This window comes from Lagopus leucura, unplaced genomic scaffold (assembly GCF_019238085.1).
Source record: "Lagopus leucura isolate 7727_CA_CO unplaced genomic scaffold, USGS_WTPT01 Super-Scaffold_100004, whole genome shotgun sequence".
NCBI classification, from domain to species: domain Eukaryota; kingdom Metazoa; phylum Chordata; class Aves; order Galliformes; family Phasianidae; genus Lagopus; species Lagopus leucura.
The window spans coordinates 64,926,355-64,940,787 of NW_024962264.1; the positions used below are offsets into that span (position 1 = coordinate 64,926,355).

Genomic DNA, 14,433 nt, shown 5'->3' on the forward strand with positions numbered 1-14,433 from the left:
TGCTGCACAGTAAGTGGAAGGTTCTGTATGTATCCACATCACTGTGACTTCTGCCTGCTGCGCTGGATGTGGAGCTGCAATGAAACTAGCACGTAACCTTTGACTTCAAGTGCTGGTTAAAAGCCGCTGGATGTTTTCCTGGTGCTGTGACCTTGGTGTTGCAACAAGCCCAAGTCCTTTGGCTCCTTCAGCCCTGTCGATGATCTGCTGCTCTGTGAGGTATTTTTGAACAAGGAAAATCTTTTCCTGCGGGGTCTTCAGTGCTGTAAATTGCAGGCAGCAATTGCAGGCTGGTCATTCAGCCATGCCTGCTAAAAATCAGTGTTTCTCTGCTGAAATATTGATTTGAGTCTTCTGTCCATAAGTCAGGTTAATTAACTCGCATAGCAGCTGCAGCAGAAGCTATACATTAGAAGGAATGAGTTAGAGCTTTTGATCCCTGCTAACTTAGATTTCACTCCTCCTGTTGCTTTCATTCTTTATCGCGTTGTACAACACGGCTGTTGCCAAACTTCAGCCTTCAAGTTATTTATGGCTACATAGGGCCAACTCACTGCATTTAACAGAGCGGTAAGTTTGGGATTAGTTTTCCTTGCAAGATTAGTTTGCCTACCTCAAAATACTGTTTTCTTCTTTCTGCTTTTCCCTGAAGAGACTGGTGTGTCTCTGGAAATATTATGCCCTATAAACCATCCCCATTCTTGTGCTCTTCCTTCCAGTGTAGGGAACAGTGCTTTGAGAACAGAAGAAAAAGATGAGAGAGCACCAGAGTAAAGATATAATGAGTAAAGATATAATGCAATGTTGGGTTTTTACTCGAAACTTAATGCAAGCCTCAATATTTATGCACAAGAGAAGTGTGGTTTAACAAGATGTGTGAGATAACAGTCTGTTGTTCCTTGCCAGCTGCCTTTGAAGGTTAAACTTTTGCTTTGTCCTCCATGATTTTCAATGTGTGGGTTAACTTAAAGGATAATGCCTTGTTTCCTCCATGCCTGTGTTAATGGCTGCCTGTGCATGAGCTCTGCCTTGATGGTATGCATTTGGGTAGCAGTATCAATAGGTTCCATGGAGAAGCACAGCCTTATCTGCACATTCCAAATACAAAGCCCTGGTAGTCTGGCCCAGTTTGTATTCTGCTTTGCAACTAATGGTTTTTTCCACGATCCGGTGGGTTACTCTGAATGTAGCTTAGCAGCACAGTGTCAGTGCAAACTGGAATGAGCTCAGTGATGGGCAGGTCGTGCTGACCCTGCGTGTTGAGTAGGTTTTATATGAGATGAATCAGAAGGAAGAAACCTCTTTACAGGAGAATCATATTTTACTGCCTCTACTGTGTTTCCCAGGTCTCTCTCACTATTTCTTTTCCCTTATTGTACTTTTTGCATCCAGAATGCTGAAGCAACAGCATGGCATGGTTTCCACAGGATGAACATCACGTGCCAGCTTTAGTCCCAGGAGAATCGGCTGAGCTTCAGTGCCTGCTCCCACTGAATTTTATTCTGTGTTCAGGAGGGAAATTGCACCTGGCAGCATTGTAGTTTTTCCCCCAAATGTTGATTTCATGTGCAAGTTAAGATTCCTTATAGTGTGCGCTGCTTCCAGGTCCTTCACTGCATCTGTGGTGTTGGGATGGCTTTGCCTGCGTCAGTCTCCCTTCAGGACCAGGATCTTGGTGCAGCCCTGCACAGTGGAGCATCTATGTAACATCAGTACCTGCTAATGTCCAAATATGCGTATTTCACTACTTAGAGTGTTGCTTTGCTGTGCTTCGCCTGCTTTTCCCTGCAGAATTGACCTCCGGGGGCTCTCATAGTAGCAGAGCTCTACTGAATATTGCACACATAGATTGTTTTGTTTTAAAGAGCAGCAGAGCATAGAGGAAAGAATACAGAGTAATGCTTCTGCCAGGTTCTCTGTTGAGTGTTAATGCCTTTATCTCAGTGTATGTCACCTACCATGTTGTGCACAGCCAGGTATCTGCAACCAGTGGGGCTAACATCAGTGCGAAGAGCTGCTGCATGAGACATGCCAGCTGTAGAGCTTCATCTTTTCATCTGCCTGAGCTGCTTGCACTTTCTTTTCTGAAGTGCTTTACAGTTAAATGCTACACCTGGTTTTCTGTTTGGGAGGCGTTTTGTATTTCCTTAGTTAGGATTGCTTTTTATTTTCTTGCATCTCAATACCTGTGTGGCTGCGTCTGTGCCACATGAGGCACAAAGATAATTCCTGCACTAGGGTTGCACTTGGTGTGGGAACCACCTGAGCTGCTGGGAGAGGATTTTTGGGGTAACATTGTTGGAGCATTGCCTGATGAGTTACAGGAGGGTGGCTGCATGCGGTGCACGTGGGGCTGCCAAAAACTGCAATGCATTGACTGAGAACAGTGAGGAAACGGCTATAGAGGACGGTGAAGCAGGGATGAGCTTTAGATGTGTTCGTTTACTCTGTCTTTTTTCAGTTTAGTATGATTGGAGCTAAGCTGAAAAACTGCTTCTCTCTCAGCTTCTCTCATCCCCAGCTGTCCTGCTGTCCCCTCCTCTGCAAAAAGCTTCATGTTCTTTGTTTTCCCCAGGCCTTTATCAGCCGTTTGGAGACAACACCGAAACCTTTATCTCCTCCACCTTCATGGTGCAGGGAGTGTTTCTGGACCCATCCTGCATCTCCCTGAGAAAATCAATGCAGAGATTGTCTCAAGGACAATTGGAACCTAACCTGCGGCGTCTGATGCCCTTACACGTGACTGCCTCAAACCCTCAGGTTTTCACATGGGGTTTTGGCTTCTCTGAGGCCAGAAAGCAAAGAAAGAAAGAAGCATTAGTGAATCTGTCTGGAAACATTGCTTTATTTTATCTTAGGTGTTGACGTGTCACTGTAATGAGGAAATATTTACATCAGGCACAGAGGTGAAAAAATAAACAACTCTTGCTCGCAGTGCCCCAAGTATGCTGAAAGTCCTGCTTAGCCAAAGCAAGTAACAGAGGCTGTTAATTTATTAATACTCAACCAGTTATTCCAGAAAGAAGGGAAGCCCCACTTTGTGCCCAGGTGGAAGTGCTGAGCACAGTGGGTGTGGGGTTAGCAGCAGGATGAAGGGAGCAAAGGGGAAATAAGAAACTTCAGCCTGCAGCAGTGTAAAACTCCCAAAAGTACAGCCCTTATATCCTTGTTTGCTTTCTCAGTGCAGCCCTGTGTTATATGAGATGAAACTTTGCTCAGGGCTGGGTTGGATGGGGCCCTGGGCAGCCTGACCAGGTAGTGGCACCCAGCCCATGGCTGGGGTTGGGATGTGATGGTCTGTAAGGTCCCTTCCAACGTGAGCCATTCTGTGACTCTGTGAAACTTTGAGGGGGCTGCACAGCACCACAAAAAAGGGGGCAGATCAGTCAATATCCTTATTTCTCATCCACTTGTCACCGATGGGTCTTTGCATCAGGACTGACTGCTTTCTTCTGCTGGAACCACGGAGTTCTGCTGGGTCTGAAGGTGGTGTTGGGCCTTTGGAATCCAATGGAAAAGCTCTGGTTCAGTAAGAGCTGTGCTTCAGGGAGGTGCTGGCTCTGTGTGACTCTGCTCCTTTGCTGTCTTTCTGGATTTCTCAGGATAGCATGCTCGAAGAGTAGTAGCTATGTGGCAGATTGCCTTTGGCAGCAGTGGCTCCCAGATGCTGACCAGCAGCCGGGCGCTGCAGCTGCTCATATGTGTCGGGTTGGTACACTGGGTTTTGCACCAGGCTTCCCATTTGGAGGTCTAGAGAGGGGAAAAAAGGATTTATTTGGATGTGCAGTGAGCAGGGACGTCGTTCCCATCCCGCTGCTCAGCTCACGGTGCAGCCTGGGACCTCCTAGCCAGCTGCAAGCATCGCTGCGTCCCCTTTGCACTCATTCAGCATCTGGATGCTGCTAAGCAGTAGTTAAAATAATGATAAGAAATAGGCTTCCAATATGCCTTGTCTCAGCCAGGGGCACCAGAAGGTGCCTCTCTAAATAAAAGCCCCAATATTCTGCAGTGGCTGCAAACGTAGATGTAGGGATCCCTTTTCAGTAAATGCAAGTAGGGAGGTTTTCCCTATTACTACCAGTGAGCAATTAAATTGTTTATAAAACATATCTCCTTCTTGTCTATAAAACTTGTGGATGTGTAACCAGCAGGCTGGATTTATCAGCTGCAAAGGGCTCCACTTGCAGAGGAGGCTGCAGAGATATGAAACTGCTGTTTGCAGCCTCTCTTTTGCAGCGCCTGCATGGTGCTGGTGTAACTGGAGCAGCACTGGGGATTTCCGTGGTCGAGCACTTCTCTGTGACAGCCCTGCACTGGGCTCAGCACCAACCTTGCAAAGTGCAGAAGTGGCTTTCTGCTGAGCAGGCTGGGTGAGACCAGCTGCAGGGAGGTTAGGCTGCAGAAGCAAGGCACGTGCTGCTGCTGGGCAATGGGAGTTCAAAAGTGGTAAACTGCAGCCTGCAACGTTATTATTCTGACAGTGTGTTCTTGGAGGCTTGGGATGATGAGAGAGATGGGAAGGGATGAGCACTGGCTGGTGTGCAGAGGGTTTTGGTTTCTGCTGATGCATCCTGGCTTTATGTAGTGTCATCAGTGCTCAGGGATTTGAATGATGTAAGGTTCTTTTCTCTGTTTGCTTATCTCTTTTTTTTCCCCCTCTCCCCCCCTCAACAATTACACAGTCCCCTCCTATCTACTGCACACTGGAAGAAGAAAGTCCAGGTGCATTTCGGTGTTTCCTGTGCCACCTGCTTGCCTTATGGCCCAGTATTAATGCTACAGACTTCAAGACAAAAGCATCCCTCTTGTCACATACTGACCTCTTACACCTGCATCGTCGTCTTCTGGTCTCTAAAATGAAAAGAGCAAACAGTTCAGAGATATGAAGTCACAGGGTAGGAAAGCAGTGCAGCTGCTGTGTAGGGCTGGCATTCCCCAGCAACTCACTGCCTTCCTGTCTCCTATCAGGCTGAGAGCATGCGAACTGAGCTCATGTGTGGGGAAAGCCATGCGCTGGGCGCTGCTGCAGCTCCTGTTCCCTCAGCACTCTGCTTCAGAGCTGCCATGTCAGGCTGGGGGCACAGGGCTGAGTTCCTTTTTGCTGTCTCCAGCAACTCTGGCATGCTGGTGAAAATCCATTGGCGGCAGTTACTGCTGAAGAAGGTGAATGGCAACGCTCCCACCCAGCGTGGGACCACATCTGTATCCACGTGGCTGCGATCCGTATCTACAAACCAGGAGGGTGTCATGGGCTGAGGTTTTACTCACTGCTACTGCAAACTCACAGTGGGATGCAGAGAGATACTGAGCACTGCCCTTAGCCAATGCATATTAAAGGCAGTGTGCCTGGTCTGAGGATCTAAGGTAGAGTCAATGCAGTTGGGTGCGGTAACATTTCTCTCTTTGTAATTTATTGTCTGGCAGGAGGATGTGATAAGTATTTCTGAAGCTAAATGTGTAGATAAGAAAAATATGGAAAATGATTTTATGAGAGGTCCTTCTGCATTTTCTGTGTCCTGGATACGCAATGGCTGCGTGAGGGCAGTAGGCATAGAGCCCATTCCCCTGGGGGAGCGGGCTGTGCTCTGTGGTGTGAGGCTGCAGGAACCTCTGCAGGGTGTCAGAGTGCGACTTACTTTGGCAGAGCACGATGGTGACAACCAGAACTACAAGGAGCACGAGGCAGACGCCAGCAAGGGGAGCCCAGATGTAAATCTCACAGTAGAAATTCAGCACGTTCTTGTTGCTTGTTCCTGCAGGAAGAAAGGAGAGGAAAGAGGAAAGGCCCGTCTCCCAGCTGTGCTGATGTCCAGCTGTGGCAGAGCCACTGGGAGGTCCTGCAGCACAGAGCTGCGTGGCTCTGAGCGAGGCTGGCGGTAGGTGTATGTGAGGAGAGGACTTCCACAGGGCACAAAGGGGGTGGTGGTGACATCCCCAGTTGTGGGCTGATGCTGTTGGCGTTGTGCTGGGGAGCTGAGGGAGGACATGTAGCCAGAAGTCCTCTCGGGTTTCCTTCTGGGGCTAAAACCAGTGCTGGCTCAAAATGCTTTCCCTTCTTTTGGTGTTGTCCAGTCATCAGAATTCCTGTGCCTCTTAAGTCACCCCGAGTGGGAAAAAACTTGGGGTTGGAATCATGAAATCACTGAGGTTTAAAAAGCCCACTAAGAAAATCTAGTTCAAGAATGGCCCACTAACCCATGTCCCACAGTGCCACATACGCTCATTTCTTGAATACCTCTGGGAAAGGAGATTTCATCTCTTCCCTGGGCAGCACATGCCATAATGGCTTTAGTTTCATCCCCTCATCAGCATCTCACTGATGAAGCTCAAGGTATTTCCCCTCACCCTGCATCCCAAAATGCCTGTAGTCAGCATAGGCCTTTATTTCATTTATCCACAGCTGGGTTACCTGGATCTGAGCTCTGCATGCAGATGTCTGTCTTGGTGATCTGGCTGCTCTGGTTGGTGGCAGCAGGTGTGGTGGGTGCTGATGTTGTTGTGACTAAAAATAAATTGGATGAATACAGTGAGATAGAATACAAGAGCTTTCTCTCACCCCAGCTGAAACATGGCCACCACAGGAAGGATTTTCAACAGTGATGCCACAACATGCTGCCAAACCATATGAATTGAGTGCTGTGGTCTCCTAATTTCTCAACAGTGCCCCGAGCCTCTCTGAGGAGGAGCAGTGCGTGTGTGATGAGATGGCTTGGCAAAGAAGCAGGGACATGGGGAGTGTGGGCAATGGGCGGATGGAGAAGGCAGGGGCAGGGGAGGTGGGTGTAAGCGAGGTGGGTGAAGCTGCTGCTGACCTGGGAAGAAGGCAGGTTGTCCAGAGCTGAAGTGCAGCACCTGGTTGATGTTGCTAATGCAGAAATAGGTGCCCTGGTCCTGTGCCTTGAAGTTCTTCACCACCAGCCGAAAGGAGTTTTCTTGTTTTGACCCCTCAAATTGTGAAGATGTTGTCTTGCTCCCTGGGTAGGTGGTCCGGGAAAACACGGAAATGTAGACGATGAAGTGAAGTTTCCCATCCTTGTCCTGTCGGACCCAGGAAACACCGCTGTCCTTGTCATAAGGCAGGCACTCCAGCTCCAGCTGCTGTCCCTCCTGGGGGTGCTTCAAATTCCTGTTGAGGAATCTGGCCTCCATCTTGTTCCTCTGTCCCTGGGCACTGGTGCAGCCTGTGGGCAGAAGTCGGCCATGTCCCCTCAGGTGCTGCTCAGGAAGAGCTCCTGGAGCCTTTGGGCAGGGCTCTTCACCACCGGTGTGGTGCGTGGCAGGCAGGCAGCCGGGCTGTGAGGGTAAATGTGGTGGAAGGGCCTTGGCGTCCAGCTTGGGTGCTGTGCTGGAGTCCCTGTGGACTTAGCGTTGAGAGCGCCGGGCTCTTGAGATGGATGCTGCCTTTCAGAGCAGCCCTTCAGCTGCCTTCTCAGGGCTGCCGCCATTTCCCAGCTTCTTTGCCAGGTGATTCCCCACTAACAGCTGCTACATGCCCCTCTCTCCCCTTTCCCATCCCCTCCAGCATCCATCCCCCCTGCTGCATAACACACTGCAGTCTCACTGCTCCCACTTCCTTGCGCAGTCACTGAGCAGACCTAAATTCCATCCTTCCTGCTTCCATACTCACAGAGCCCCAGGCTGAGCAGGAGGAGCAGTGCAGGAGACCCGGCCATGGTCCTCAGGGCGGTGCAGCGGAGCGCGGGTGATGTTGCTCACTGCACTTTGGAGGCAGCTTATGTAACTTATAGGAGAGGATGTGATGTCATCAGGACCCTCTGCTGTGAAGAGCCATTGTTCAGCCTCTTAGGTGGAATAGCATGAGAAAAGATTTCTGAAGAGCTTCAGTTGTGACCCAAGTCTTGCTGCTTGCTTATTCTTGCAGCATTGTATTTAATGGCGCTTCTGGGATTTTGCTGCAGTGTCCTCAGCTGAGATTCAGACGGACGACGTTCCTCCTTTAAGTCAGATCAGTGGCTGCAGACTGCTGTCTCTCAGACTTTTGGGCCACTCTCTCATCATGTGCAAATCTGCAGAATGCAAAGTCCAGTCCTGTGTTGTGAACATGGACTGCAAGTTGTATTTCTTGGTAGATATTTTATTTTATTTTATGTGTTCACTTCTTTTTGCAGATTAAAGAAGACCTGGGTATGTTTTACAGCATCTCTCCACCTGCACTTTTCATCTGCGAGCCCATGCATTGCTGATACGTATCTGGGTACTTCAGCTCTGTTGTTCTCTGCAATTGTTCTTTGTTATTTCTCTGCAGAAGCCACTGTGTGCAAGGCAGGAGGTCTGTGATGTGACACCCACCAAGGCAGCCCCGTGCCCCAGTGGCATTCAGGTCTAAAGAACAAAGAGTTACCCTGTGCTTTTTTTTTTTCTTTCTCCAACCACAAGGACTTCCGCCATGCCAAAAAACCTCTCCATACATGCTTCAACATTCAGAGGCCAGCCTACCATCTCTAGGTGACCACACACACTGGTAAGGGTTTTGACTTCCTGCAGCTTAGCACATACTGTCTCAACAGCTTTGCTCTGCTGCTACTTCATTCTTTTTTTTGGTATTTTCTGGCTTCCTTGCTTTTTCTTCTGTTCAGTGTGGGAGGTGTTGTTCCATCACTCCTTTGGAAAGCACACCCCTGCTCCTGGCTGTGAGAAACCTGGCACTGCCGAGTGATGAAACTGCTGTTTTTTTTTGTGGAAAAAGAGCTGGACAATGAAGAACGCAACAAGACAGTGCATTGGGTCAAGCAGCTTCACCTCAGCAGCAAGTGTTCCTAACTTGTACACCGGTGACCAACTCTGCCATGGAGCGATGAGCTGGTTAATGAGAAGAAATAAGGAATCCCTTTGACTTCAGCCTATTTTCATAAGGCACTTAGTTCTCTATTCCAGGCATGCCCAACCTGTGGTCTGCACGCTGCCCGGCCCAGCCCGGCCTGCAGCCGCCTCCTGCCCCGTGCCATCATGGCAGCAGCTCTGCCCCGCTGGGCAACCCGGCCCTCTGTGTGCACCCATCACTGACACAGGCACACAGCAGGGTGAGATTGGCATCAGCTCCACCAGGACATGGGCAGGGCACGGTGCTGTGCTATCTCCACCTCTGGCACCCAGCACACGCTCAGTCAAATAAGAACCTGTGTGTGTTACCCATGTGTGCCACTGGGTGACTGAGACACAGTAATTACCCATAGCAACTATTCAGCCTTCCTGACGTCTTCTCAAGACATAACAGAACCCTCAAATGAAGAAAAATTGTGGTTGAAGGAGAAGTATTCAGTGAGAAAGGGATGGATGAGCACTTCTTTGTTGAGGTAAAACTGAGTTACTGCTGTTGAGTTTAACCTCAGATGGACTCGGCTATAAAGGCCAGTGATGTGGTGGCAAATCTGATGGCAGAAGCAGCAAAACCATCTGCTGGTGGTGAGTTTATTGAGCAGTGCACAGACAGCATCACAGATGCAATCTGCCCTAATTGAAACAGGGATTTCTCTAAAATCAGTTCTCACTCAACTCTTGCCGGGTGGACTGAAGAAATGGACAAATCTGTGGCAAGAAAGTCGCGTAGCAAAGCTGTTAATTTCAGAAGCTGTCCTTTGCTGACAGATGAAATTACTGATGCTACAGATGCCTCCTGGTGCTACTGATGCTGCGGGAGGTGTGCAGTGCTGGTGGGCAGCACAGGAGGAGCAGCCAAACGGCGGCGCTGCATCAGGGCAGCTGTGTGTGCTGCTGGTGGGATCAGTGCAGTGCTGGAGGAGGACGCCTGTGTGCCTTCTGCTGACTCAACTTGCTGTTTTCATGGAAGGAAGTGTTAAAAACTATGATGTTACTGAAGAAATGGCTTCCTTGGTACCATTAAAAGGCATGAAGAAATCCTTTGATGCGGACAAAGCAATAAAAATGGCGTAAAAGTGATTTTATTTAACCTTTGTTGACACATCTGGTAGAGCTCCTGATGGCACCCAGGCAGTGGTTGGTAAAAAAGTGGGACTTAAAAAATTTATAGAAGACAACGGATTTGCTGCCAGAAATCCAGGTTTGGTGAAACATCTCTGCATGGTACATCAGGGAAATATATGCAGAAAGGCTTTAAAAATGGGGACTGTCCTGTCAATTGTCATCAAATGTGTGAATTTCATGAAGCCCAAGGGATTGAACCATCACCAGTTCCAGGCACTCCCTAAAAGTACAAACGCTGATAAGGGAGAAATCATTTACTTTTGTAAAGTAAGGTGTGTAAGTCATGGTAAAATGCTAAGCAGTTTTAGGATTTGCAAACTGAAATGAATTGATTTCTGGAATCAAAAGGAACATTTGTGTAGGAACGTGAGACTGAAAACTTGTGACAGTTTTAATGCTTCTGGTGGATATGGCCTCTCATTTAAGTAAGTTAAACATGTGTCTTCACGGCGTAGACCAACTTACCTGTGCTGTGTTTCGAGTCATAGCAGTGTTCAAAAAGAAACAAATGATGGGTGGTTCAAGTTACGGCAAATGAACTTACACACTTTGATATGTCAAGAGAAAGGAAGTTTCAGTTCTGCAGGACCTCCCTGCCTTTAAATACAGAAGCAAAATGGGTCAATGTATATGGAGTCTGTAGAGCTACTGGTCTGTGTTCAGTTTATTCATGACTAAGAATTAAGCAAGGGCACACGCAAAAAGGGAGGGACAAAATCCTGCAGACAACGTACAGGTTGACAAATCGAGGAACGCGGCCCAGCAGGAGGTGAGTTGACATTTTCTTCATGCCTGTTGAGGAGATTTCAGGTGGAAAAGGGAGTAGAGAAATCCTGTCCTGGACCCTGGTCAAGCATGAAGTTATTTCAGCAGACTTTGGAGTGGCCCTTCCAATGGATCTTTTCTTCTTTCGAAACACCAGTGGGGAAGGTGGTGGCATGTTCAGACTCTTGGCCTTCCTGGAAATAGTTAAGCCAAACAACTCAGAGAAAGAGACAAAAGTTACAACCATTTAATGGAAAAAATATTGCAAAATAGAGAGAGACTGGGGCATCAGAGCTGAGTACTGATATGCTTGGTTTCTTGGTGATCCATGGAAGGCTCAGCTGTCCAGCACCGCGGTGCCTTTTGCACAGCAGCACGGAGCTGCCCGGCTTCTTCGGGTCAGCGCTGTGCCCGCGGTCTGGCTGTGTCACAGCAGTGTGGGGCAGGAGCACATGTCAGGCCGCGGGAGGTGTGCAGTGCTGGTGGGCAGCACAGGAGGAGCAGCCAAACGGCGGCGCTGCATCAGGGCAGCTGTGTGTGCTGCTTGTGGGATCAGCGCGGTGCTGGAGGAGGACGCCTGTGTGCCTTCTGCTGAGCAGCGACGCAGCACTGCTTGCTTACGCTGAGCTTGGTCCTGCAAGCGATCGGCTTGTGGTGAGCGCGTGTGACGCGTGGCTGTGCTGATTGCAGCACTGCTGACCCTGCCTGCTCTTAGCATAGGAGCATCTGATCTCATTAGCAAGGAGGAATCTGAAGCATCAGTGAAGATTTCTGAATTTAGTCTCAAATCACAATCTTTTACTTTAGATGGCTGATGCCTCTTTTAGGATGGTTCAGACTAAACACACCTACCTGTGCTTTTAGGCAGACTCTCTGAAGGCCCTGTGTCTGCTCTGGTGGTTCAGTGCTGACTTAGAGCCTTTCAGTGTGAATCCCTCTGAATGATTTCCTTCCCCTTTGTGTCATCTCTTTTATTTCTGAAGGTTCTTTTTAGCAAATTACACCATTGAGCCATGAATTTTAACAGAAAATGTACGTCTTGTAGCAGTGTGTCTTTGAGGGTTTGTTCTGCATGCTGCAGAAATTATTGCAACTAGTGGATTTGCTCTGGTAATTTGGATCAGCACAAAGTGGCAGAAATCAATGGTTGAGTAATGTTTTTGTTCTGATGCTTCCAACCCAGATACCTATTTTAGCCAATGCAGTTTATTAGAATAAGTTTTCACTGCTTATATTCTATTTGCTGCTAGCACGGAATGTGATAAATACTTCTGGTGATAAACTTGGAGATGGGGAAAATCTGGATAGGAATTTTAAGAGCATCTTTCTGCATTCCCTGTGTCCTGGATACGCAATGTCTGCGTGGGGCAGTAGGCAGAGAGTTCACTCCCCTGGGGAGTGGGCTGTGCTCTGTGGTGTGAGGCTCCAGGAATCTCTGCAGGGTGTCAGGATGCAACTTACTTTGGCAGTGTGTGATGGTGATGGTGATGGCAGTGAGGAGCAGGAGGCAGGCACATGGCAGGTTTACCCACATGACTATTTTGTGACAAAAGTGTGATGTGTTCTCATTGCTTATTCCTGCAGCAAGAAAAGAGAGGAAAGAGGAAAAGCCCAGCTGCAGACATCTGCTTGCATCTTGAAATCACCTGAAGTCAGCGCAGACTTTAATTGGGCCTCTTATGACCAAAGCAGCACTGCTGGCAGAGCCTCTGCCTCCCCATTGCTGGGTTACCTGTATTCGGGCTGTGCTGGGAGATGTCCTCCGTAGTGACCTGGCTGCTTTGGGCGGTGGCTGCGGGTGTGGTGGGTGCTGCTGTTGTTGTTGTGACTGGAAGAAGAAATGAGTGAATACAGCAAAATAGAATAAAACCGCCTTCTGCCACCACTGCCAGGACAAGGCAGGACAAGGGTGGAACTTCATAGGTCCCATTTTGAAAAGTGATGCAGTGAAACACTGCCCAACCATGGAAATAGAAGGCTGAGGGTTCCTACTTCCTGAGCAGCACATGCAGAGATCCTTCTAATTCAGAATAGAGCTTTGAGAGACCAGGGAATCTTTTCTTTGCATAGTCCAACCCACACCTAACCTCTGAGTTACTTTGTGGGATGTTTCCAGCATTCAGGATTTGTTAGGACAATCTGGATTATTGTGAGGTGAGGAAGGATGTGGGAGCTGCGGACGTTGTAACTCTCATCGCTCAGAGGCACAGATGGGATGGGGAGGAGCTGCTGGGGCTATGCGACCACCTGTGTGTCTGGGCATGGCTGGTACTGCCAGCGGAGCTGGAGGGCAGGGAGCCTCTCTGGGGAGGAGCAGTGCGTGTGTGATGAGATGGCTTGGCAACGAAGCAGGGACATGGGGAGTGTGGGCGATGGGTGGATGGAGAAGGCAGGGGCAGGGGAGGTGGGTGTAAGCGAGGTGGGTGAAGCTGCTGCTGACCTGGGAAGAAGGCGGTTTGTCCAGAGCTGAAGTGCAGCACCTGGTTGATGTAGCTGATGCAGAAATAGGTGCCCTCATCCTGTGCCCTGAAGGACTTCACCACCAGTCTGAAGGTGTTGTCTTTCAGTGATGCCTCAAACTGCGTAGATTTGTTGTCACACCAATAATAGGTAGTAGAGTACCGTGGGTAGCAGGAGACAATGAAGTGAAGTCTCCCATCTTTCTCCAGGCGGATCCAGAAGAGGGGTCTGTATCTCTCGTAATGCAGGCACTCCAGCTCCAGCTGCTGTCCCTGCTGGGGGTGCTTCAAATTCCTGTTGAGGAACCTGGCCTCCATCCTCTGTCCCTGGGCACTGGTGCAGCCTGTGGGCAGAAGTTGGCCATGTCCCCTCAGGTGCTGATCAGGAAGAGCTCCCGGGGCCTTTGGGCACAGCTCTTCCCCACCGGTGCGATGCGTGGCAGGCAGGCAGCCGAGCTGAGAGGGTGAATGTGGAGGGAGAGCTGCGGCGTCCAGATCTCAAGATGTATGCTGCCCTTCAGAGCAGCCCTTCAGCTGCCAGCTTGGGGCTGCTGCCATTTCCCAGCTTCTTTGCCAGGTGATTCCCCTCTAACAACTGCTTAATCCCCCTCTCTCCCCTTCCCCATCCCTTCCTGTCTGACACCTGTCTGAACAGGCTCTGTTCCTGCTGCTTATCGCACTGCAGTCCCACCGCTCCCACTTCCCTGTGCAGTCACTGAGCAGCCCTAAATTCCATCCTTCCTGCTTCCATACTCACAGAGCCCCAGGCTGAGCAGGAGGAGCAGTGCAGGAGACCCGGCCATGGTCCTCGGGGCGGTGCAGCGGAGCGCGGGTGATGTTTCTCACTGCACTTTGGAGGCAGCTTATGTAACTTATAGGAGAGGATGTGATGTCATCAGGACCCTCTGCTGTGAAGAGCTGGCATTCAGAAAAGAATGATTTCTGCAGCACTTCAGTTGTGATCCAGAACTTGGGCTGAGATTTTTTTAAGGTGCCTCAGGGATTTTGCTGCAATGTCTTCAGTTGAGGTTTTGACTGACAATGTTCATTCTTGAAATCAAATCAATCATCACCAACAGCTGTTTGAAACATTTGGAGCACAATCATCATGGCCATATTAGCAGATAACAAGAACAAGTCCCTTCCTGTTGACAGGGATTGCAAGTTGTATTTCATGCAGTGGATTTTATTTTAGTGCATGTCATTATATTCTATTTAGCAATTTAGCCATGTGTATTTCTCATCT

General features: G+C 49.1%; 2 protein-coding genes across 2 annotated transcripts; both read right to left on the reverse strand.

Moving 5' to 3' along the window:
* Positions 1–3,695: 3,695 nt before the first annotated feature.
* On the reverse strand, positions 3,696–7,707 carry CD8A (CD8a molecule). The gene is made up of 6 exons (XM_042871412.1): positions 7,628–7,707; positions 6,813–7,181; positions 6,410–6,502; positions 5,637–5,753; positions 4,821–4,851; positions 3,696–3,750 (listed from the first exon to the last, which is right to left on the reverse strand). Exons 1-6 carry the CDS (start codon positions 7,671–7,673, stop codon positions 3,696–3,698), a joined length of 711 nt encoding a protein of 236 aa, XP_042727346.1. The 5' UTR covers positions 7,674–7,707.
* Positions 7,708–10,614: 2,907 nt separating this feature from the next.
* On the reverse strand, positions 10,615–13,990 carry LOC122180067 (T-cell surface glycoprotein CD8 alpha chain-like). Its single transcript, XM_042871491.1, has 5 exons — positions 13,945–13,990; positions 13,169–13,531; positions 12,461–12,556; positions 12,190–12,306; positions 10,615–10,922 (listed from the first exon to the last, which is right to left on the reverse strand). Exons 1-5 carry the CDS (start codon positions 13,988–13,990, stop codon positions 10,906–10,908), a joined length of 639 nt encoding a protein of 212 aa, XP_042727425.1. The 3' UTR covers positions 10,615–10,905.
* Between the last annotated feature and the right edge of the window lie 443 nt (positions 13,991–14,433).